Source organism: Accipiter gentilis, chromosome 14, assembly GCF_929443795.1.
Source record: "Accipiter gentilis chromosome 14, bAccGen1.1, whole genome shotgun sequence".
NCBI classification, from domain to species: Eukaryota; Metazoa; Chordata; class Aves; order Accipitriformes; family Accipitridae; genus Astur; species Astur gentilis.
In genome coordinates, this window is record NC_064893.1 from 3,167,302 (window position 1) to 3,190,209 (window position 22,908).

The 22,908-nt window shown below is 39.9% G+C and overlaps 1 protein-coding gene across 7 annotated transcripts in view; it reads right to left on the reverse strand.

Moving 5' to 3' along the window:
• Positions 1–881: 881 nt before the first annotated feature.
• AMPH (amphiphysin) overlaps positions 882–22,908 on the reverse strand; it is a 121,266-nt gene continuing 99,239 nt past the window's right edge. For 5 of the 7 annotated variants that reach the window (XM_049816839.1, XM_049816838.1, XM_049816842.1 and 2 more), the window contains 8 exons: positions 22,468–22,500; positions 20,994–21,044; positions 18,816–18,932; positions 12,467–12,523; positions 8,251–8,394; positions 6,725–6,991; positions 4,819–4,920; positions 882–2,048 (listed from right to left, as the gene is read on the reverse strand). In XM_049816839.1, coding sequence (XP_049672796.1) covers positions 1,941–2,048; positions 4,819–4,920; positions 6,725–6,991; positions 8,251–8,394; positions 12,467–12,523; positions 18,816–18,932; positions 20,994–21,044; positions 22,468–22,500 — 879 coding nt within the window. In that variant the 3' untranslated portion in view covers positions 882–1,940. The remainder of the gene's footprint in view (positions 2,049–4,818; positions 4,921–6,724; positions 6,992–8,250; positions 8,395–12,466; positions 12,524–18,815; positions 18,933–20,993; positions 21,045–22,467; positions 22,501–22,908) is intronic. The other 2 variants (XM_049816841.1, XM_049816843.1) reach the window with 1 other exon arrangement.

The window sequence follows — 22,908 nt, forward strand, 5'->3', positions numbered from 1 at the left end:
CACCACAAATCAGGTGTAATAGGTTATTATGACCACCTCACAGTGGTGCCACTTGAGTCTGGAATTTATTGTAACACACCAAAACCAAAAGAAAGTTGTTTCCTTGATGAGATTCTTGGCCCTGGATCACTACTGACTGCCAAACCTGTTAAAGGAATGAACAGAAAACCAAGGAGCTTTCCTGCAACCTCCTTAGACTGTGATTGCTCATTGTGACATTTCAAAGCCAAAATCCCAGCTACCACAGTTGAGCCATTCAGCTATTTCACAAAACACAGCTATCATTAGACTTGCTTTTGAAAGCTAGTGTATTCTGAAAAAGAGACAAACCAACTTTCCTCCTCTTCCAGAGCAACAAAAACACTGTTTCTTCAACCGAAATCTGAGAAATTATAAATAGAGCAGAAACACATACCATTTGTACACAAAACGAGCCCCCATCCAAAATATCATGAAAAATAACTGAATTGCTAGGAAAATGTAGCTGCTCCTAAATATTTGCAGCTTCTAGGCATCAGCAAACACAACAGGGCAGATTCATGGAGAAAATGGACAAGTGAAAAATTATTGAGAGGTAGCAATCTTCAGTTGAGTGATGGTCAAACACAGACAAGCTCCCTTGGCGCTTGTGGACAGATATTAGCTGGCAGTCAGAGTCTAGAACAGGAAGAGCAGCTAGGAGATGTGCTAAGCTGGGTTCAGACCTTTTGGAGCTCTGGCCATAACTAGGGTTGAGAGCAAGTGCACCTGTTATGCTGTGATCCTTTGGAAAAAGAGGTATTAAATTAACATTAGATTCTCTAATACAACATATAAACCATATGAACTTCAGTGTTACAAAACTTCAAAAGCACCACAGATGAAACAGCTTCTTTGGATCAAAGGTTTATTTTTTAATGACACAGCACTGGAAAACATAAGTTACAGATGACTTTTTGATACAGGATACATTATATATCTTATTTTAAAAGGATCTGTGAAGGTACGCTGCATAAATACATATAGTGAAAATATATTGTGTTTATTTCTTCTCAGAGATTAGTTCTATTTCTTTTTTTAAATTTATTCAGCCAATTAAATAAAAAAGTATAGATTAGCATCATAACAACTCCACCTCCAGACTATCTCATTGTAACTACTGCAGCTGGAAGAGGAGACTGAGCCATGCCTTCTCAAAGGTTTAGCAGCTTGGAACATGATGTTATTCATCATCTCAGAATGAAAATTTCACATTACAAACACAGATACTGTATCACGTTTTGGCAATGGAGCAGCTAGTTTTGCTTTAGAACAAAACCATTTCCTGTAATGCCAGACAGTGAAAAAGCAATGTGTGTATTGATGATACTACACAGCCAAAGAACTACAATGAAGTCGTGAAAATGCATATATATCCATATGCACTTATATATACACATATAAGTTCTTGTGTGTATATATATTATGCATGTCCAAAAATAACATTGAAAAACATTGCAGCAGTTAATTATTTTTTTAAACACATGAAACTTATAATAGTTTGACCTCATTACTACAGGATAACTAATAAAATCTTCTGCAGTGCAACTCAATACAATACACTTAGTGCAGAGAAGTTAAGGTTTTGGTATTGAGGAGGCTAATTTCAGATTTCATGGGAAAGGACCAAATACAGGATCACCATAGCTCTGACAAAGCACAAACAAACCTTTTGCCACATACATGTGAACAAATAAGGACATTTCTTTTTTATTTGATTTTGTTTCATGTACTGCTTCAGAAATTGCTAGCTTAACTGTTCGCATTCATGCTCATTTTGATATGTTTCAACAAGCTTTGTCTGGCACCAGTCTGTAAACCATTAACAGCTTAAACTACAAAAAGGTGGGCTCCTGTGTTTCAAAGAGGTTAAAAACCTACTGACTGAGCTTTGTACCACATTCGCCTGCCGGAGCGGAGAACTACTCCAGATGGCGTGTGAAGTTCTCTGGGAAAAGTCCTTTATAACTATTTGCATCTCTGTACTGAAGCCACTCGGATTCCTTAATGCCTGTCAACCAGCCAGCCTCCTGCAAGGAAAAAACAGAGAGTCTCTTAAACTTCAGGTCTCCCCCCTTCCTTGCTATGAGCTTCAGACCTGAAGACATTTCAGAGTCACATGGCTAAAAGATTTGGTGCTTTGGTTAAAAAGCAGCCTCCGATTTTGCAAAGACTGTTTTCTCTGTTCTGCCAGACCACAATTTTGTGAGACCAAGTGACTGTGAGCATACTGTATGGCCTTTAGCCTATCTAACGCTTAGCTGAACTCAAAACTGGATAATCGGTCTTCCAGGTCATCCAGTATTAATTACACCAGATCTGCATTTGTGCAAATATCTGTTGAGACTTTTTCAAAGTTGCCACAATAATATTGGCACACTTGCACAATAAGAACATAGCAGTGGGCCAGAAATATTACACAATAACATAGATGGGGAAAAAAAATAGTTTTCAAACTGAATTTTTTCCCCTGGGAGTTCTTTTCTCTCGTTCATATATCAGCAGGCAGAAGAAATAACAATTCTTGTAATCTCTGAATTACTATCTCTAGAAACTCAAACTTAGTTAATATCCAATTATTTTTCCAAAAACTCCTGCAAATCTAAACCAGAATTTGACATGCAAAATGGCAAACAAATCACCAGCAGTCCATGCAATCAAGAGAGAGATTTCTTATTAGAAAGTGCTGGGTTCTCTTCAGTGTGATCAATTCTACCTAGAATAAAATCAATTCAGTATTTTTAAAAATGATCAACCTATTCTCATCTCACTAACTCAGCAACTCCATGCTTTGTTCCTTTCAGGAACAGGAGCCAGAGTAAAGCCATGACAAACAGAATTTCTAATGCTGCCATATTATTATTGCACAAAGGGTACCCAAGGAGATAGAGTAGCTTGAAGAGATCTTCACATACACCACCAAGCCATGATTGCTCAGTGGCTGCATGTGGTGGTGTACTGGCTCTCTGCCCCAAAATAAACAGCATTAAAGCAGATACAGCTTATGTATGGCAATGGCCGGGTACATGTAACTGGGGACATGTTTTTGAAGCACATGGAATATCTGAGAGAAAGGAGAGAGGAACTGCAGCTTTCTAGCACAGGCAGCATACACTGTATGAAGGAATGAACAGTTTTACTGGATAATAACTTCAACTCAAGACTAATGGAAAAATTGAAGCCACTGGGTGGGACTGGTTTGCTTCAAATGGGGAACACAGGCTGATGTTATCAGCTATATTAGAATTATGGTTTTAGACAGGTCAATTTTGAAGGAGAATAAAGAATAACAAAGATAAAAAGACTCTATATAAATCAACAAAGTACCTGGCAAAGGACAAAAATATTAAACTTTATGGTGATGTTAAACATGAAGGGCAAATATGTACTGAGTAATAAAGATATTACCAGAATGGTTTCAGAAACATGAATACATAAAGGTTTATTTTCTCTATCATTGCACACAATTTACTCCAATTAATGCTAATGGAATTTCGATGCACACCACAAGAGAAGAACATATTTCATGGATTCACCAAGTGAAGATTAAGCATATTTAATACATAACATCCTAAGAAAAACAGACTGAAGACGAGAGCAGATTTTGCTATCCTTACAGCAGTGTCCTATTCTGCAAATACTGATAATGAAATCAGTTGAACTGCCCATGAAGTAAGACACAGTATAATTTTAGTAAGGATAACAGAATCTATCCCTATAAAAAGAGCAAAGTGCTCTGCTGAAAAAGAAAATCTTTTATTTGAAATAAAAAAAAAGAAACACAAACACAAAAAACAATTACTTGTCTCTTGTATTAAAAGAAGGCTCAGCTGAGATGATGAACACTGGTTATTACCTACCTTTGGACAGCATCACCATCAAAACAATTTCAAATAGAGTCCCCAGCACGCATATGTGCTTAGGGCATTAGTATTTAAACCTATTTTAAGAGATACTCTTCATTCAGAGCAGTGGTCTTAGCTACGTGACTAGACAGGATCCAGTACCCCATCTCTCAACCCCCAAATCAACGGGAGACTTTTCACCAATACTACGGATGCTAAGAGATGCCTGCAAAGTGGCTGGTGCTAACAGTGTGCAGGATGGTCTTCTCTTTTAAAGCAGTGGCCAAAAATCAATTCACGTCACTGTAATTCAATTTAACACATGGAATAAAATTGTTTAAAAATTTACCTGAAATGCACTGTTAAAACAAAATTAGATGTCTTATATGAAATTAAACTGTTGTTTAATTCAGGTTCAGGCTTCCAGAGGGCAGAGTTAGCTGTAGAGGCATGCAGCACACATAGCAGCATCTCCATACATTTTGGCTGTAGGACAGCACAATTTGTGTGAAGTGTCAGTGCTCCCTGTGGGTGAATTCATATTATTTCTCCAAATTCACATGTAAGAACTGTGAACATCTAGGGACCATGTAATCAGTTCTACTGCAACGTTAAGACAAGATGATATATAGCAACATAATGCACAATTGATAAGTCATCTTCTGTATTAAGTCTTTGTGTACATGTGTGCCTGTATAAAATCCACCATGAAGTAGCATAAAAAAAGCCCTAGAAAATATGCTGACATTGGATACTGCTAGTAGCATGTATCTGGAACTTTAGCTGTAGCCAACTGTGCTACTTAGTCTCAAATGAAACCAAGTACAAAGACAAAATCTTCACGTTTCCTAACAGTAATGACATTTTGAACACATATTCCCATGAACTATAATCTGTGAGAAAAAAGTTGAGAGAAACAAAAATGTCAACAAAAGAAAGAACTACATGTTTTTACCTGATCAGCTGTGGTCTCAGAAGGAATTACTAGTACAATATCTCCTCGTTTTAAATTCAGCTCATCACTGTTAGCTGCCTCGAAATCGTGTAGAACTTCAACCTGAAGAAAGCAACACCGAACATATAGACATGATCTAAATGGAGGTATTTTCTCAACAGAATTATCTGTTAAATCTATATTGCAGGAAAAAAAAAAAAAAAAAGAATAATGTGCCTTCTTTATGCAAATGTGGCTATAGACAGGTACATTCAAATCATTAATGTTGACACTGATTCATGTCAAAGTTTTGTATTCATATGCTTAGAAGCAGGGACAGAGTTAAGTAAGTCTTCCTGAGGCTACCACAGGAAACCTAAGATCCTTTCCTAAGGTTACAGGATCTCAAGGACAGATGATACTGCAACACCCCACAAGTCCTGCCTCTTGGACAAGTCCTGCCACCTTTATTCCTTCTGTGTAAGGAACTTTCTTTCATTCCCCACTATCATTAACTAGATCTGAGAGAGGGGTGGCAGGATTTTGCAAGTAAAATTGGGAAAGACTCCCAGGAATGAATATTTCAGACTCTCTCCCGTTCTCTTGTTGGGACCACTGGATATTATTCTTGCTGTAAACATCCATGGAAATTTGAGGGGTACGTACAGCACCCATTTCAACAGGTGATCAAAGAGGCGAGTAATGGGAACACTACTTAATGCTTGCCCTGGAAAGAGCTCTCATTTACTGGCAGATGGGTATGCCAAAAATATCTGTCTTTCAAAGGGGTGATTATTAAAACATTGGCAGGATCAGCATGTCATTGTGAACAGACCATTTTAACTAAATGGTTCTACCTCCTTAAGAGATATGCTATTCTAATTTTCTCAAAGCACAGCCAATTCCATGGTAACTCTGCAATAATGAAAGAAAATGGCATCAAGAACCAGATGGCTATATATTCTGCTGCTTCTTATTTATGTCTGACCCAAGAGAGTGTGAGGAAAAACAAAAGGTGAACTATGTCAGCGTGTCTGAGTCAGAGTTGCATGATACTGCTCAGCCTCACCTTAATGTTATTCTCAAAGTTTGCTGAAAATATTGAGCAATGAGAATAGACCAAGAAGAATGGCATACTTATGGAGTGCTATGGGACTAATTAGTTTGAACTATGCAAATTATAATAGGAAGCATGTAAAGTTCATCCATCCTCAAGGAGCTTTTCTGCTGCTCAGTTATTCTGAAGTGAGAAGCATTATCAGAGAACCTTGTGAACCAGAAAACCCTAGGGGTGCTGCCAGCCAAGGAGAGAATTTCTCTTATGACTCGTTAAACTTTTCTGTTTGATTACCCTAACAGTTTATAACTATAATATTACTAAAGTCACAGAATGACATCTTGGCTTCATTACTGTGAATTATAGAAGTCCCATGGGTTTCGATAGAACCAGGACCTCCACTATAGATTTTCAGGCCAGAAAAATGCTATTTTCTGATATGCATAGAATCATGGAATGGTTTAGGTTGGAAGGGACCTTAAAGATCAAATATATTGTTAGTATATCAGATATATTGTTAGCATATATCATACAATATTGCTGACTAAGTCTGTGGCAATGCAGTTTTACTCAATATGTTAATTTTCAGTAGTAATTTGGTGAGATGAAAGGGTTCTTGTACTTCAGTGAGTCTTACAGCTACACAGGGATATGCACAGCAACAACCGTGTGCAGAAAATATATCTTCTCAGACTTCATGTATGAAGCAACAACACAATGTTAAAGTTGTGTTTGTGTGTATTTGTGTGTGCATGTATCTGGCTGTTAAACTAAGCATCCTTTGGCCTCAAGAAATCATCACACTACCTGTGCAGACAGACACATCCACAGATCTGAAGGGATGTCTAAAAGAAGAATGAAGAAGCAGACCTTAAAAAGAAAGCCGGGTGGCATGGCAGAAGCTGTGTCTTCTGCTGGAACAGGCTGCTCTTGAGAAGGTGCAGCCTGGATTTCTTTAGCGGGTTGCTGCTCACTTCCAGCTTGGGAAGTTTCACTGTGAGAAGTGTCAGCACCCTGGGTGCCCATCTCTGCTGCGGCATCTTTGGACTCGTTCACGATGACGTCATGTTCTTCTCCCTCTCCCTCGTTGTTTGATGCTGGCTCTATTACTACTGAAGGGATGCTGCTGACCTTTTCCTGGGGAAAAAAACCAAAAAAACCACAAAAGCACCGCAAGAGTATTTAGTACTTTATTTCAAGCAGGAAGACACAATTGTCTGTTTATTGCACAGGGCATATATGGGAATGGGGATTTCTTTCTTCTCCACAGCGGATTCTTACATTAAGAAAAGAAATAGTACTTGTGCAAGAATGTTAAGGAGTAATCCCTTCCCTGTTTTCCCTGTTCCCCTCAGTCCTCCAAAGTCTGCTTTCCACATTACCACAAATCATTGCATTAAATAATAAAAATGCTCTGCAGGTTGTTTGGGTTTCATTTTCAATGTGCATGGAAATTAACAACCTTTCTCCTCCACCTTGCTCTTAACTTTGGGTGGGTTTGGGTTAAGCCACAAGTTCCAGGAGTCACTGTCCTATATTTCTTCGGGAATTCAAGTCAGCAGGGTAATAATGATATAAAGGTGAAGAAAGAAGGAAACATGACCTTTTTCTTTGACTGATTGAGAGGATTTCTCCTGATTTACAACAATGTAACTGGGAGCAGAGAAAGCAAAAAGATTAAGTAGGTAGCACCTGACCAATAATGAAGCCTAGGATAAAAAGCATTTAATGAAACTTGGAGTATCCAACCTGAAAAGAACATGTTCACAGATCCTCTGCCCGACCATCCTATTCTGGTGCACAGAAGAAATACAACGTGCAATGACGGGAGGTGGCAACTGGCTGCCCAGCTGCAGGGTCTGCTCTAGTAGCTGTTCCCTAGCTCCTCAGAGGTTGCAGAAGAAAAGACAGCAGGCCAGATACAGATACATAGCTTGACCACCATGATTTACATAACACAAAGTAATGCTATTGATAGGACATGGTGCCAGGAAACAAGAAAAATCCCTTACTTTCTCTGCCTATTTCTCCAGAAAGCCCTGTTAGGTTATGTGATAAAGCTCATCTCCACAGAGGAGCACAGAGAGGCAATGGCAGGAGGGGGAGCCCAAACAATACCCTGCCCACGCTACTCCCAGGTCCATCACAGGAGCCATCAGCCCATCAAGTCCCATCTCCACAAGCCCAGGGGAGCACAGGGGCACAAAGGCAGGTGCAACCCAAATTAAGGACTCAGAAAGAAAGGTGTGGGTCGCTCCAGGGCTATCCCAGGAGAGCCTCAGCGTTGCCACTGTTTGGCCCTGGGGGCACAGAGCTGCAGCAGCCTTGCCTTTCTCCAGCTGCTGAATCTGTCCTGATTCCCCTAACACACTCTCCCATGCACCGACATGAGTTACCTGAGACACGTCAGCCTCCTTTTCTTCTCCCTGAGGTTTGTCACCTTCAGCAACACCCTCCTGCTCAGTGGTAGCAGCACCAGCTCCAGCTGCCACAGCCGCACTGTCTTCTGCTGCCACAGCCCCCTCGGTGACAGGTACCACCTACAAACAACAGGAGGGAGGGACCTTTCAGGATATGAGTTCTGGGTATCTGCTGGAGACACCATGAACCAGCCTCTGCTCTGAGACCTCCCTGGGTGGTGCCAACCCACGGCCTTGCTTTCCTTAGAGTTCCTCTTGATTTGTGGGGCAGAGCAGCGCTGGGGGCAAGCTTGTGCAGGGAAGCTGATTAGCAGGTGGGAGACAGACATTTGTGAAAGCTCACTAGGCACCGCTTAGCAGAGTCCTCAGGTGTTACTAGGGGAGTAACAGTTCGCCAAGGCTCTAGTACACTTTCCTTCTCTTGCCTTCAGGCTGTATTGTGGAAGGAATTCACCACAGGTTTCTGCTGAGGAAGAGGAGCTTGCAAGCTGTCCAGCGGTCCACAGGACCCTGCTAGCGGAGTCTGTTCTTGGGAAGAGGCTCCAAGTGTTCTCCAGCTACCATCACCTATCTCTAGACCTTGGCTGGCTTCAAAATATTGCCTTAATTACATACTCCTTTCTAACAGAGAGAAATTGGGCTGTATCAGCAGAAGCAAATATATTCTACAGCTGGATAAAGATCAGAAATCTTCAGATTTCGTCAGATATCAGAAAAAAAAAAATAACCATAAAGATCTATAGCTAGGTCAGCATTAAAAAAAAAGAAACATACATAAAAGCCCCTTCAGTCCGGATATGACTGAACCATGTGTAATCAGTACATGTTGAAAAGTTAATGCATATTTTGTTCCAGTTCTTGAAAGATGGATAGAAAAGCACCTGCCTATAGATCAATGTTGAATCCTTCATCCAGCAGAGACTGTTGTTGTAATTTATATATCACACTAACATTTGTATTGGTATATACTGGTATATGCTTACAGTAGCATATTGGATATATACTTACAGTGGATTAATCTTAAGGGTTGGAAGGTGGAAGGTAAATGACAAAACTCATTCTGTTAATCCAATTAGCTTCAACATGTAATTTTTAATGTACAGCAGATAGCACCAGGATAAAGTAAAAACACTGAAGAAAAATTGTTTTCTAGGTACCAATGTCAAGCTACAATTAGCAGAAATATCTCTGATCTCCAGTTAACAGCCTGATGCTCTTTGTTTCCTCAGTTTGATCTTTCCTCCATGGGAAACCAAGCTAACTCAGCTATATGAACTCAACTTGAACTACCTGCAATTGTTCAGGGGCACTCTTGAGGCTTTTTTTTTTTTTTTTTAGCAATATCTAATATTCAGCACTACTCCTATTCACTGCTATTAATTGATGTGCTAAAGAAATTCTTCTGGAGTCCCTGACAACAGAAAATACTATAGGGTTTATAGAAATCACTGGAGAAGCTTTAGTTTAAATTGAAAATGCTGCTGATGAAGGATACCCTACCATAAAAACAAGTAACATCAAAAGACATGGACAGATGTTGACATCTTCTCCTGCGACTTGCAAGGCATGCAAGCCTGCCACTCATAGTATTGCCAATTTTAGCAGTCTTGACCCATGAAGATACTCAAATAAATGATAAGTGTAAAAGCCCTGGAAGAGGCTAGTAGGAAAAAGGGTAACAGAGTGCATATCAGATTGATTTTATACCATGTACTTCTAACAGCATGCTGCAGAAATTGATCTTGCTGTCTGTTGATTAGGATCAACACTTCTTTTCTATTTATTGGATTTGTATAGCCCATTTTATTTCACTAAGGAGGAGAATACTAATTTACATGAATCAGCTTCCAAATGCCCTGCAGTGAAAGGGTGATGCTTTCACAGTCTGTAGCCATGAGTCACTGAACGTATACCACAGCTCGCACTTGCATAATCATTTGTTATTGTGTCTTAAGAGTACAAAACCAATGCAAACTAGATGATTAAAAAAAGCTTTTACAAAAATGCATGTGAGGTAGCACAGAATGAACCTCACTATCAGCCTCAAATATATTTGATTAGTAAAGAAAATAAAAAAAAAAGAGGGAGGCTCATCCCATTGAATTCATACCCAGCTATGGGGAACCACATACTTGCAGATATAGTTACCTGTATTACCTTACTTCATATTGAAAACCAGTCCTACAAATCTCTTCTCCATAGGTCATCAATAATATTAGACTGTCTAATAGTATTTCAAATTAGATCTATCTAGCAGTATTATTGAAATTTGGACAGTTGTCCCTTTATACCAACCACACGGGGGACAAAGAAACGGTCACCCAGTATAATGAGGGCTGTGACAGAAGAACCACTTGACTGTTTTAATTGCAGCAGAAATGAATGCTTCTTCACCCAAGATGCAGCTGATTCACTCGGTTGCACTCTTGACTCTTTAACATTGCTGTCAGCTCAACACAATGCTACAGACTCGGCAGCAGCAAGAACGAGCCCAGGGAGAGCAGAAGGAGGGTACTGAGTCTGCTGCTGGGGGTCTGCCAGAGGACCTCCCTGAGCTACTCCAGTTTTCCAGAGCTGAAGATCTCACCCCATGGCTGGATTTAGAAAAGGACTGGGTAATTTTTATGACAATTGATTATAATTGCAGGTAAGCTAGCTAATATATTGCCAAGAAGAACTAATCACCATGCTTTAGGGAATACATCAATTGCTTGCAAAGTCTTGGAAGACTTTTGGGGTAGTACTGAAGAATTTGTTATGCAAGTTACAGTATCAAAGGGATGACCCTCCACTGGAGGCCAGATACCAGCTTAGCAAATAGCTTGACCTCTTACGGCAGCTCTTCTGCATGCAGTAATACTGCTATTTTAAACAGAACACAGAGTCAAACTCACCAGATAAGAGACCTCAACTTTATAAGGACAAGTGGTATTAGAAAAAAGCAGAAAAGATTTCAAAGACTTAGTCTTGGTGCTCACAGGATAGTGAGGAATTTCTTGCACATTTCTTCTTGGACCAGACTTTTTAGGAGTGACAAGCCAATGCTAGAGAAGCAACGCAACACTCTCTTGCACTGTGTCAAAACCAAGCTTGGCTTGATCTACCACTCCTGGCCTGTACCTTCTTCCTAGTGTAATTCCAAGGATTTCTATGCGGATGTGGCAGCACTGGTGAGGAATATCGCACCAGAGTCCCAAACTCGCTTCCACGGATATATCCTTAACTCTAGCAGACCTAATGCTGTTTTACAGCAGGGCCACAAACCCAAGCTTGGACACCTGGACTTAACATGTTCTGAAATCAAAGTGAATGGAGACCAGTTCATGATCTTTTTGTATACATTGTGGCACCAAAATGAATAACAACAAAAAGGAGGTTGTGAGCACCTTGAGGTACAAATCCTAAGTGATTAATAACTAGAAGTTACAATCTCTTTCTCAGTCCCTACTTCTGTCCATGCATTTTGTATGTAGCCACTCCTCTTTTGCTGCTCTCTGTGGACATTTGAACACGTTACAGTTTCACTTTAGTATAGAAGGATTCAGGGTAAGTAGTTTTATCACCTCTGAAGATACACAAACAAAATACAATCATTCGAGTCTACACATGCACAGCTTAAAATATGTCACTGACCTTTTCAGTTGCTTTGTAATTTGATTTTAACTGTATCTAACTTGATGCAGAATTTGTGCTTTAGCAAACAAATTTGTAACATGATTATTTTCAAATATCTGTTTTAGTTCAGGGCATATTGTGCTTGGAAAAATAAATGAATAATCAATTATTTTTTTCTTTTTATAAAGGTGTTTGCAGGAAGGCTAGGCAAACAAATTTATGGAAAGTGTAAAAACTACTGGGAATCTATGCAACATATTTCCCAATGTCAATAGAAACAGCATTATACCTCCTACCACAGAGCTGCTTTGTTTGCTGCCCTGATATTTATCACTCTGTACTGCTGCAACAGGCAGTTTCTAAGGCATATCCTGCATTGAATGAAAGGTGCTCTGGTGTTAGAATATATACCGCAGCTATAGGTATATCTGTACAGTGTTAGGATACCACAGCTAGGTCACAGTTGCATTGTATCAGCCTGCATATTGATGACATGCAAATGGCAAATACATTTTTTGCCATGATTCTCTTGAAGATATTAAAGCACAACCACACTCTTGAGGCTGTTCGTATGTACCTCGCTTTCTTTCTCAGCAACTCCAGTTGTCTCCTTATCCCCTGCCTCGACACTGTCCTGTATGAAGAGGAAATATGGTCATCACCTTACTCATATTGAGGCAATGGCTGCAGAGAAATTGGTATTAATCAAGCTTAATGGAAGCACGGTATGTATGGGATGCAATGAAATGAATGGCTGGAACTGAATGGGATAGTTTATAGCAAGCAGGAAGATTCTTGCTGCCACATATAATCTGAAATAAAAGCAGTTATAGGCTAAAAACCAACACATAAAACCTTTTACGTATGTCATCATCATCACACAGTAAATGTTAAGGACAATTTTATCTACTCTTATTATCAGTATTCTCATAATAGCACCAGCTTTGAAGAATTTTTTAGTAAGCAACCCACAACACTGCTGACCTTGCTGTTTCCAGCAAGCTCAAATTTCTCCCACCCAAGACTTAAACTGTTCCCATTATAACCTGCTGCTGCCTCTGCAATTCACCAGAGTTTCAAGGTAAACTTTCTAAAACACTTACTTCTTCCACCCAAGCTGGGACTGCAACTAATTTAAAAGGGCTGTTCAAAAGAGGTGGGTCACAAAGTTCATAATTTTTTTGCAGAATCACCTTTCTCTACATCCACATTTAGTGGTACATGCAGCAGGTGCCTGACATTTCCAAAATTAGACATGTGTCAGTGGTTTTCCAAATCAGACACCCATTTAGGTGTTCAAGGGATCGAATGCACTGAACAGTAGTGGGTTCCCCCCAAATAGTACTTTTGACAGCACAGATGCCATCTAACACTAGGTCCTTTTCTACAGAAGGTCCTTAGTCAAAATCGCTAACATTCAGGCCTGGTTTGAAACAGTTGCAAGTGCTTTTTTTCTGTTCAGGTTTGACTCCCAGCAGACACAGGCTATTTCTAAAGACACTCTGCTGAGGACAAGAAAATCAAAGCCTTGTTATGGGAATCCACCTTGCTAATAAATTTTGAGGCTGCTTTGCAAACACAGGTAGGTCAGATTTTTCAAGAGTTGTAAGGGTGAAGAAAATTTATGCAGACCTATGTGAGGGCATGGTAGATTGGACCGTCCACTTCAGCACTCAGAAATGAGGATACCTCAAGTACTCAGGCTCCAGCTAACTGCCTTCACATGCCCACAGCTGTCACCCCAAAACTTCTACAAGTTTCAGCTAAAATGCCTGCAAGTTTCTTTTTTAATAAAAAGATGCTGAGTTATATCCAAACTTCATATCACTCATGTTTTTTTCTAATTTAATCTTCTAGTATTGCCTGCAGTCACCTCACAAGCCCCAAACATGTCCAGATGCCAGGGCAAGGCAGCTGCTGACAGCAGCGTTACCATGGAAACCTCTCACAGCTTTAGCCCCTTAAAATTACAGTGTTATATAACATTTTTTAAATGATTAATTCTTCTTTTTTTTTTTTTTTTTGGAAGCTGCCAAGCCTCTGCCATGGAGTCCTCGATTTTATAGTATATTTGAGGAGACTGTGGAGGGTCTTAAATAGAAAAAACAAATATCAAAAGCAAAATATAATTATTTCTTACTCCAGCGATGCACGCATGAACACAGCTACCCACAGAAGTCTCACTATTTTTGTTTTTTGCTTTTTTTTTTTACAGAAGAGATGTACACAAACATTTCTGTTGCCCATAAAAGCTTTCTTTCCAACTGCAAGTCAGTAGATAGATGCCTTCCCTACTTTTACTATTAAAAAGTGCTGAATTTCTGCCATCAGCTGTATTTACAAGTCAATCTGCCTTCAGAAATGAGCATCATCCTGCACTTTATAGTCAGGAACGCACCAGCCTCTGCCCTTCTCTTAATAATACACTGGCAACGTTCTCTGAAAAGAATCCCATCAGCCCAGCTTTGGACCTCTTTGCAGAAGAATCTAATATATACATATACATATTTTTAAATGAGTGCTTTTTTCCAGGGTAACTGAAAACACAGTTCTGGTGGGAAAGGGGAAAGTAAGGAGAGTTACCCTTGCTTCCCAAAGCTAATTTGACTGTTGTGCACTAGTCAAATTAGTAGCATTTTGCTTTTGCTTTTTTGATTAGCTGGAAGTTGTGATTTTGTGGATGGGAGGTTTGAGAAGAAAGGCATGGTAGCATGAACTGTACCATTTTTAGGGCATGAAAGCCTTTAGTAAAAAGGATGACTGAAATAACATCTGAGTAAAGTAACACCCTGGTTCAATAAACAGAGAAAAATCTGCTTCTGCAGACGTCAACAGAATGACACTATTCTACATCAGTCCTCCCCCGTATACAAGAGCCATATATTTTTAACAGCCTCATGCTCCAACTTTGCACCTGCACTTAGCCACACACTTAGAATTTCAACACAGTTGACCGCTCTTCTCTATCTAACCATTGTATTGCTCTCCCAAATGATATGCTCTGCCATCTGGGCACTGTGAATTGTACCTACAGTGGGATTCAACCATAATTAGATACCCTCAAAGCTGCAGGCTGTTTCCTGGCCTCTGCTGTACTTGCTCAGTGTCTGCAAAGAGCTTACCAGGAGGTAGTTTCATATGTGCTTATACACAGCTTCGAAAACCACAGTATTTAGCTGAGTGTCTGACTGCTTTAATGGGAGAACATCAGAGTCCAGGCAGGCATCAGACCCAAAGTACTGAAAGCCTCTTTCCAAACTAATGAGCATAACAGAAGTAAAAAAGCTGATCTCCGAGTAGTGCTCTCAAATCCAAGCGCTATGTCTCACATGTAGGAGAAGACGAAAGGGAAATAACAAGATTTCATAAACTTTCACTTTATTATAATGTCCTCATGTCATCTTTGAACGTGAAAAATTGATGTGTGATCCCCAAACGGGATCAACTGTTAACAGCTACTAATAAAAATTTCATTTGTTCTGTGGCATTTGAGACCTGAGATCCCAGGCAGCAATTCTGACGAGCTCTTGTAATGAAGTCTTGGCAATCTTGTTCAGGCAGACTACGAAACAGCAAGTAACTGAATCCAAAAATCCCTGAGTGGCAAGTGGTACTCTATCCCCTGGACCATTCTCTTCTTAATTTAAATGAAAACCCTACCAGAAAATTTACTGCAAAGCTCCTACAATGAAGAATGTATGCCATAAATTTTCTGGATTAATGGGATGTGACAGGAAATTTACCACAGAAAAATGAAACTGATTAGTGGCTGTCACTCCAAACTGGAAGCTACTAAACTTGATAAAAGATTCCCAATAAGAAAGTATCTATCAATATTTTACAACTCTACTTCTAAAGCAAACTGCCACTCATAAAGCAAACGAATGCAGAACTGCTGTCGAGAAATGACACGTTTTCATCTCTTGCAACTCAGTGTGCTTTTCCTTAGCTTTGATCATATTTGTCATTAATCCTAATCTTCAAAACTCTTCTTTGTAAGTCCTGGAAAGCCCTTCCTGAAATAGAAACCCCTCAGAGCCTAATTCAGAATGACTCAAATTCAGAAGTTTTTAAAATCAATACTTCTGGCTTATTTTCCCAAATCAGCAAGGACAACTTCATATTCAAAAAGCAACAAAGCACAAACCTTATCAAAACTGTCTAACTTCTATTTAATGCCTATGGTCTTCCTCCCAGATTGCTCTTAAGTTGCCTGGCTCTTGCACTGTGTTTCTCTCTGCCTCTCTCCCAACAGCTCTGCAGTCCTGTGCCTCGGCTAGAGCAGCTGCTGACAGACTGTGGACCCAGAACTCCTCATGGACGGTCAGGCAGCAAACCAGATCATCTGAAAAGGTTGCGCCAGCCAGCGAGCAGATGCGTGGTGCTGCAGCCACAGCCTGTCATTTAATTAGCGCTCAAGACATGCAACAGGCTTCAGAGCATTGCTTTGTCTTAGTGCATGACAAAAAGGAGCTGGCTTCCTTTTAGAAAAATGGTGAACTTCTTTTACAATTTTTTTTCTTCATTAAATCCTTCCAGATAATCAAAATAAAACCATACTTTCAGCTTCATTAATATCTGTTCTCCCACATTATTCCCTGCCATTGACTCATGGGAAGAGGAGAGCTCCAGACCAATGACTGATTTCCCATTCCTCCTCTCTCCACCTTCCCTCCCTCCTTCTTTATTCCAAACTATCAAATTTACTCTGACTAGACATGAGGCATTCTGGACAAGAGTTTGACAAAACGATGTGCCTCAGACAGGCAACTTCATTCTTTGCCCTACCATAGAGCTGACAAGTTATTATGGTGATTTGTATCAACTGAAAAGAAAACACACAGGAGGGGGAGAGCCTGGTCTCCACAGACTGTGGGGCTTCCTTCGTTCAGTTATGTTATTGGAAGGGGATGATCCTCAAGTTACTTGCTCCAGTGTGTACCATGGAACCAAAAAAAAAGAATTATAAAAAAAAGAAATAAATACTCAAAATTCATGCAAGTGTAATCAGAATTAAACCCTAAACATAGTTCTGGGGAACACATCAGGACTGCTTCCCTTCATAGCTGCAATGCTGCTAGGAGTCCACGAAGAATGGGAAGGATTAGACAGAGACAGGCATTATCTTCCCTTTCCCTCAAAGTCCTCCAGAACAGCCCACCCAGCACTGCCCCCCTTTCCTTCTGCAATAGATTATTTTTCCTGTCTTAGGAAGATGGGAGCAAGGGAAGAATGAATTAGGCAGGTGCTACAGTTGAAGTTTAACCTGCCTCTTTGTATCATTTGTGCTGGATACCACTTTTTAATCCCATGGTACAGACAGCTGGAACCACTCAGGCAAACTCATCAATTCATCTTTAAGAAAGGCTTTAATAAACTACATTTGTACTCCAGAGCCTTGCACACCGACACTAGTACTTCCTTCTTTCTGCTGAAGACAGTTTGCTTAGTATCAGCTGTGGCTTTTGCATGGGTCTAACACAGCCAGCGGATAACCAGCCTGTCCTTGGTGGGTAGAGCTAGTTGGCCTAATGCTACCCTCCTAAATTAATCACACTACCCAATCTGGAGTCAGCGATAAATGTCACCATTAGGCTTGTAGTCTCTGAGCCACTGACATTAATGAAAATGTTAAACAAGATCAGCTCCGGAGATAGATCCATGAGACGCTACAGTAGCTGCATATCTGGTAAGTCTTCTGTCCATGCTCTGCACTGTCACATCTATAGGTGCCACTTCTTCAGCTAATTTGCATCTACATAAGCTTAGTATTGCTTCCCATGGGGCAGTGTATCAAATGCTTACTGAGAAACACCTAATTTTATGATGAATTGGGTATACCACCCCTACTTAGCAGATGAAGATACACAGAGACTCACTCAAGGCCAAGAGCAATTCAGCAAGCTGAACCTTGTTCTTCTGGGAACATTCGCGGCACCAAACTGTGCCGATGGTCAAAAAGCACAGCTGTACAGCTTCCACTGGCTTCTGTGGCAGAGGAACCAACCCACAAAACTACCCCTTTTTCTGTCCAGTTTTTCAGTAGTAATCTGTATATTCTAACAGTGACAAACATTCATTAGAGACTTCGAACATGTCATTGTCTCGAGGAAAGCATGAAAACTGTTGGTCTACAAAAACAGATGCATTTTTCCTCCAGGGTTTCTTAGCCTGTGGGCATTGCCCACCATCAAGACCTTCTGACAGTAGTATGTAGAAGAGGAACCTCTGTTGGATAAAAAGGATATTCACTGAGATACCTGTTATAAAAAGGGATGCTAGTCAGCAGAAAAACCCCACACATACTGTCTCAGACCACCTCCTAATTTGTAGTGATATCAGGTGCCCTTCTTTGTTCTTCTTGCAGAGCTATTATTTCTTCTCCTCCCACTGTTTCCTTAATGCTGACATGTAAAAATCTCCAAACTGGTGCTTGAAGCTCCCTCTTCAGCTCATGGCTGGCTTCTAAAACCATGAGCCTTGTAGACATTTATATATTATATTATAGACACACACTTTTTTTCTGGTATTTTCATGCTCTAGTAAGGGCCATACGAAATGTACATTGGCTTAGTGCTTACAGCTCAGCTTGAAATGAAATGAGAAAACTGCTAATAAGGTCATTTAGAAATGGCATCAGTTCTTTCCCCTTCTGAAGTTCACCTGGAATCAAACAAGCTGTGAAACTACAATCACTCAGCTGAACTTCAGTCTAAAATGCCAAACATAAGAGGAATGACATTTTAGGGCTGAAAGGAGGACATGTGCTGGAGAGGCATGCTGTGACACAGTCAGGTGCTGGGGAAACCAGCCATGGATGGATGGTGATGATGGAAAGGATGGCTGAAATGCAGCAGGCACATTCACCATGACAAAAGGTGGCTCAGATGAGGTCCAGGAGGTGTCATGGGGGACAGGTCACTCACCATAGCCTGCTCTGCTGGCTCAGCAGGCTCAGCAGGGACGGCCTCCTTTTCCGCAACAGCAGCAGCAGGGGTTTCCTCAACCTTGGGTTCCCCAGGTGGAGCTTCTTCAGCCTCAGTCTTTTGTTTTATTGATTTTTAAGTAGACAGTGGAAAAATTGTTGAGGAGCACATGATAGTGGGGAGGGAGGAGGGAAACAGGAACTGTGCCTGGCACAGTGCTGCTTCAGGGTCAATCTTGCTGGGCTTTGCCAGGGAGAGAAGAGCAGTGCTTGGCCTTAGAGCATCTAAAGGGCATTTTCATCCTCAGTGTTCTATGTGTAAACTGAGCCAGTCCTACATCCCTCCCTCACAAGGAAAGAAAGCATCAGCTTCCTGAGCTAAAAAAGGGGTGATGGAAGTAGGGGGAAGGCACTCAGTTTGCTCAGAAATACTCCAGAAACTGATAGCAAGCCTGGGAGTTGAAACTGGCACTCGTGTGTACCAACCCTGGGCTTCAAATATGAGTTTTTTAAAATTATCCCCATTCCCTAGTTCTGTCTGTTCTCAGACAATATAGTCCCTTCTCCAGTGAAGGCAGAGAAGCAATTAGCAGAGACTCAAACAGTTTTTCTAAGCACAAGGGCAACCACTGACTACTTGAATTCTGGCAGTGTGAAAATCATCCCTGCTTTCTTATCAAAACACATTCCCTCTTGAGCTCTCAATCACCTATAAGGCATCCATTTATCAACCCACTGTTGGAATTTCCACCCTTTTAAATTCTGGCCTAAGCTTGCTTTTTAGCGAGAGGATCTAGTAAATATCACCAGCCCTGCAACACATTCAGTCCTGTGGCAAAATAGCTCACAGCAAAAGTGCGATCTCCAATGGAGACATCACTTTTCAAATACACATGCATACAAGGGGAGAGCTGCAAGCTGTGCTCAGCATATTCCATTTATAAGATGGCTGACTCAACCAGATAAAATAACCCCAGTAGATAAATTTGCCATAAACAAATTGCTCAGCATAATATGAAGCTCAAAAGCTATTTAGCTGCTTTGCAGTTGATAATAAGCAGCTGGCTAGGTCTCCTGTGATGAAGAGACGGCTTCCATGAAATTCTTAAAGATACTAAAATCCTCTCTTCCCTGAAATTTTTCATGAAAACCCCATAGCTCTCACTCCTTTTCTCACATACTCCTTAAGCAGACCGACTTTTAATGAGGTACAGAGAAGTCTGCCTAAGCAAGACCTTCAGGATTTGGCATAGCATAAAGAAACATTCATTTTTTTATACCATGCTGTGCAGAAATCTCTCTGTATATTGTGTTAATGCCAGCTCTAGGGAATTTCACAAAGAAGAAACAGGACTGAAATGAGAAACACAAAGTAGATTTATCCCAGGTAAGATGACTAATTAGTTTCCTGAGGTTTAATGCTGGAAGAAACTTCCAGGCTTAAAATCACAGGTAACATGTTATAACGCAGATTGCATTGATGTGCTTCAAGTCACTTGTTGACAAGCAGTCTTCAGACTAGTTACCACATTTCAGCTACAAGTAAAAATACTCTCACCGTATTCAATAACCATTATGAACACAAGCACCACCAGAGGCATTATACAAAAGCCACATTAAATAAAACTGAGTATCACTCTGCTGCTATTAAGTAGCTATAGCACTCACCCAGCAATGCTGCTGTTCCACATCCTTACTCCAGGCTAACCAAAGACTGTAAGAGAAACTAAGAAACTGCCCAAGTATGATCACTTCCAAAAAAATTCTCCACTGCATAGAAGTAGACTGTGCCTACTATTAATATGTGGAGAGTGGATAAAACTACAGCAATATTGGACACATATGTACTATCACCTGCTTGCTGTACACTAGACCACAGTACTCATTCTTGTCATTTCTTAAATGCAAAAAATGAACAAACTGTTTGACTATACCTTTGAAAAGTAAACATATCTTAGAATATCCTGGTTTTCTTCTCTTTCTCTGTGCTATCCTTGTGAAGGACTGTTTCAGTGAGTAAAGATTTACAACTACAATGATATTACCCACCAACTTCTCCAGGTTGATGTTTTGTGATTTAGAGGATGGAAAATACAAAAAAGGAGAAAATATTTTTGCATAAAGGAAAAAGGATGCCATTTTTTACAAGGCATTTAAAAAGGAAGCAAAAGCCACTCACCAAAGGCTCTGTCACATTCTCATTTGATTGCACTGTAAATGCAGAGGTATCCTAGGTATAGAAATGAAAAACAATGATGCAAAAATATTTGAGATGGGATGTTTGCAGGTGTCTATCAAAGACTTGATTTTTTAAATGGTTTATTCAGGTAAAGTCATAAGTAAATTCACATAGAATAAGATGACAAATAGATAATCTAAATCGATATTAATAATAATTATTAGTTAAGCACTATTAATATTAAAGACATTCCCTTTTCAATTATATATTCTATGCTTCTAAACTGTGCAATTTTATTAAAGGCAGTGAAAACCCCCTCATTAAATACATGTGAATTGCAAGGACTTTGTTTCAGGCACAATGCACTTCTAACTTGTGAAACTCAATCTTTTTTGCAGACTACACGTGCCTGCACTTGAGGAGCACACGAGCTCTAAGCTACCCTCACATCCTTTTGATTCTGGGCTTTTATTTGAGTAGTAACTGTAGTAATTACAGATACAAAATTTTACCTGCATTAAGAAGGTACAAAAATGGAGATGTTTTCCAACATCTTACTCATTCAGAACCAATTAATTTGCAAAATATTGATGGGCCAAATCCTTTTCCTACTGCAGTGGGGGCATCATCGTTTGATTTCCTCGGGGCAAACATTTTGCCTTAATGGTTAGAGGTGGTAGCCTTATGGTTTGCCCCTTCCTTCTTGATCCTTTACTAACTTAAACATCCTGGAGCAGAATGGTTAAGCATTGGAAGACTCATTTCCATCCTTGTATAAGCTCAGCCTTTTTGGGTGCTTTAAAAAAATGGTGTACAGGGTGTGCTGTGGATAAGCCACTCTCTAAAAGGATGCTGGAAATTAAGGCCCCAGATTATCCACCTGAAATCTGGGATCTTGGCACAGCCCTGGAATTTGAAACCATTTGAAACCATATTTGAAACCATAAATCATGCACTGTATCTCTGTGATGCCTGACACAGAGTCTCACCATCAGCACAGCAGCAAACAAATAATTTTGGTTTAACTTCCAGATTAAAATATATCTCAAATGAAAATAGAGATGCAGAAACAAATGAAACTCATTTTATATATACACACACAGAGTCACTGAAAGTATGTGAAACTGAGGAAACCATGCTTTACAGGATTTTGGGATTGTGAGAAAAATCCGCAAAAGAGCACAATAACAAAGCTAAACCAGTCCTTTTAGGAGGAAAAAATCAATTCCACTAAGGTAGTCGGATTTTTGCTATTAAATTCAGTCAGGCCAAAAGTACCAAGACTATTAGCATCATTATAGTAACATCCAGGAATAATTTCTGAGAACAAACAAGGTTTGAATTTGAGTCAGTATGATTGTTGTGCAGCTCTTCTGTAGAACAGATTTCCTGAAATTGTACAGCCAGTCCTAATCCATTCCTAACAGCACAGAAAAAAAAAAAAAAGAAATCTCAAAACATGTTTACTTCTTACCTGTGCAAATCCATTAAATGCTGTGCTGGATGCCTAAGTAGAAGTGAAGATCAGAACAAATTATCATCTGTTCACTAAATCAGAACACGAGTCAAAACATTTTTATTTGCAAAATAAAAATGTAGGCCAGACATTAAAAAAAAATATAAATAAATAAAATGAAGGGTAAGGCAGCAAGAAATTTGACAACAGTGCTATTTGATAAGAGGTGACACAGGCTTATAGAAAACAACAAAACCAAAAAGCAGAGTAACTGAAGTATTTTTATAAAATAATAATAATAATAATAATATTAATAAAGACTAGGTGCATTTAAAGTTATACATATAAAACACAAAACCTGCGAGACACAACGTGCCTTCGCAGTTCAAAGCTTCATTCACTGTTTTGAAATGCATTTTTGTCAGCCTGCTTCATTACACGGCTGAAGGGCACCACACT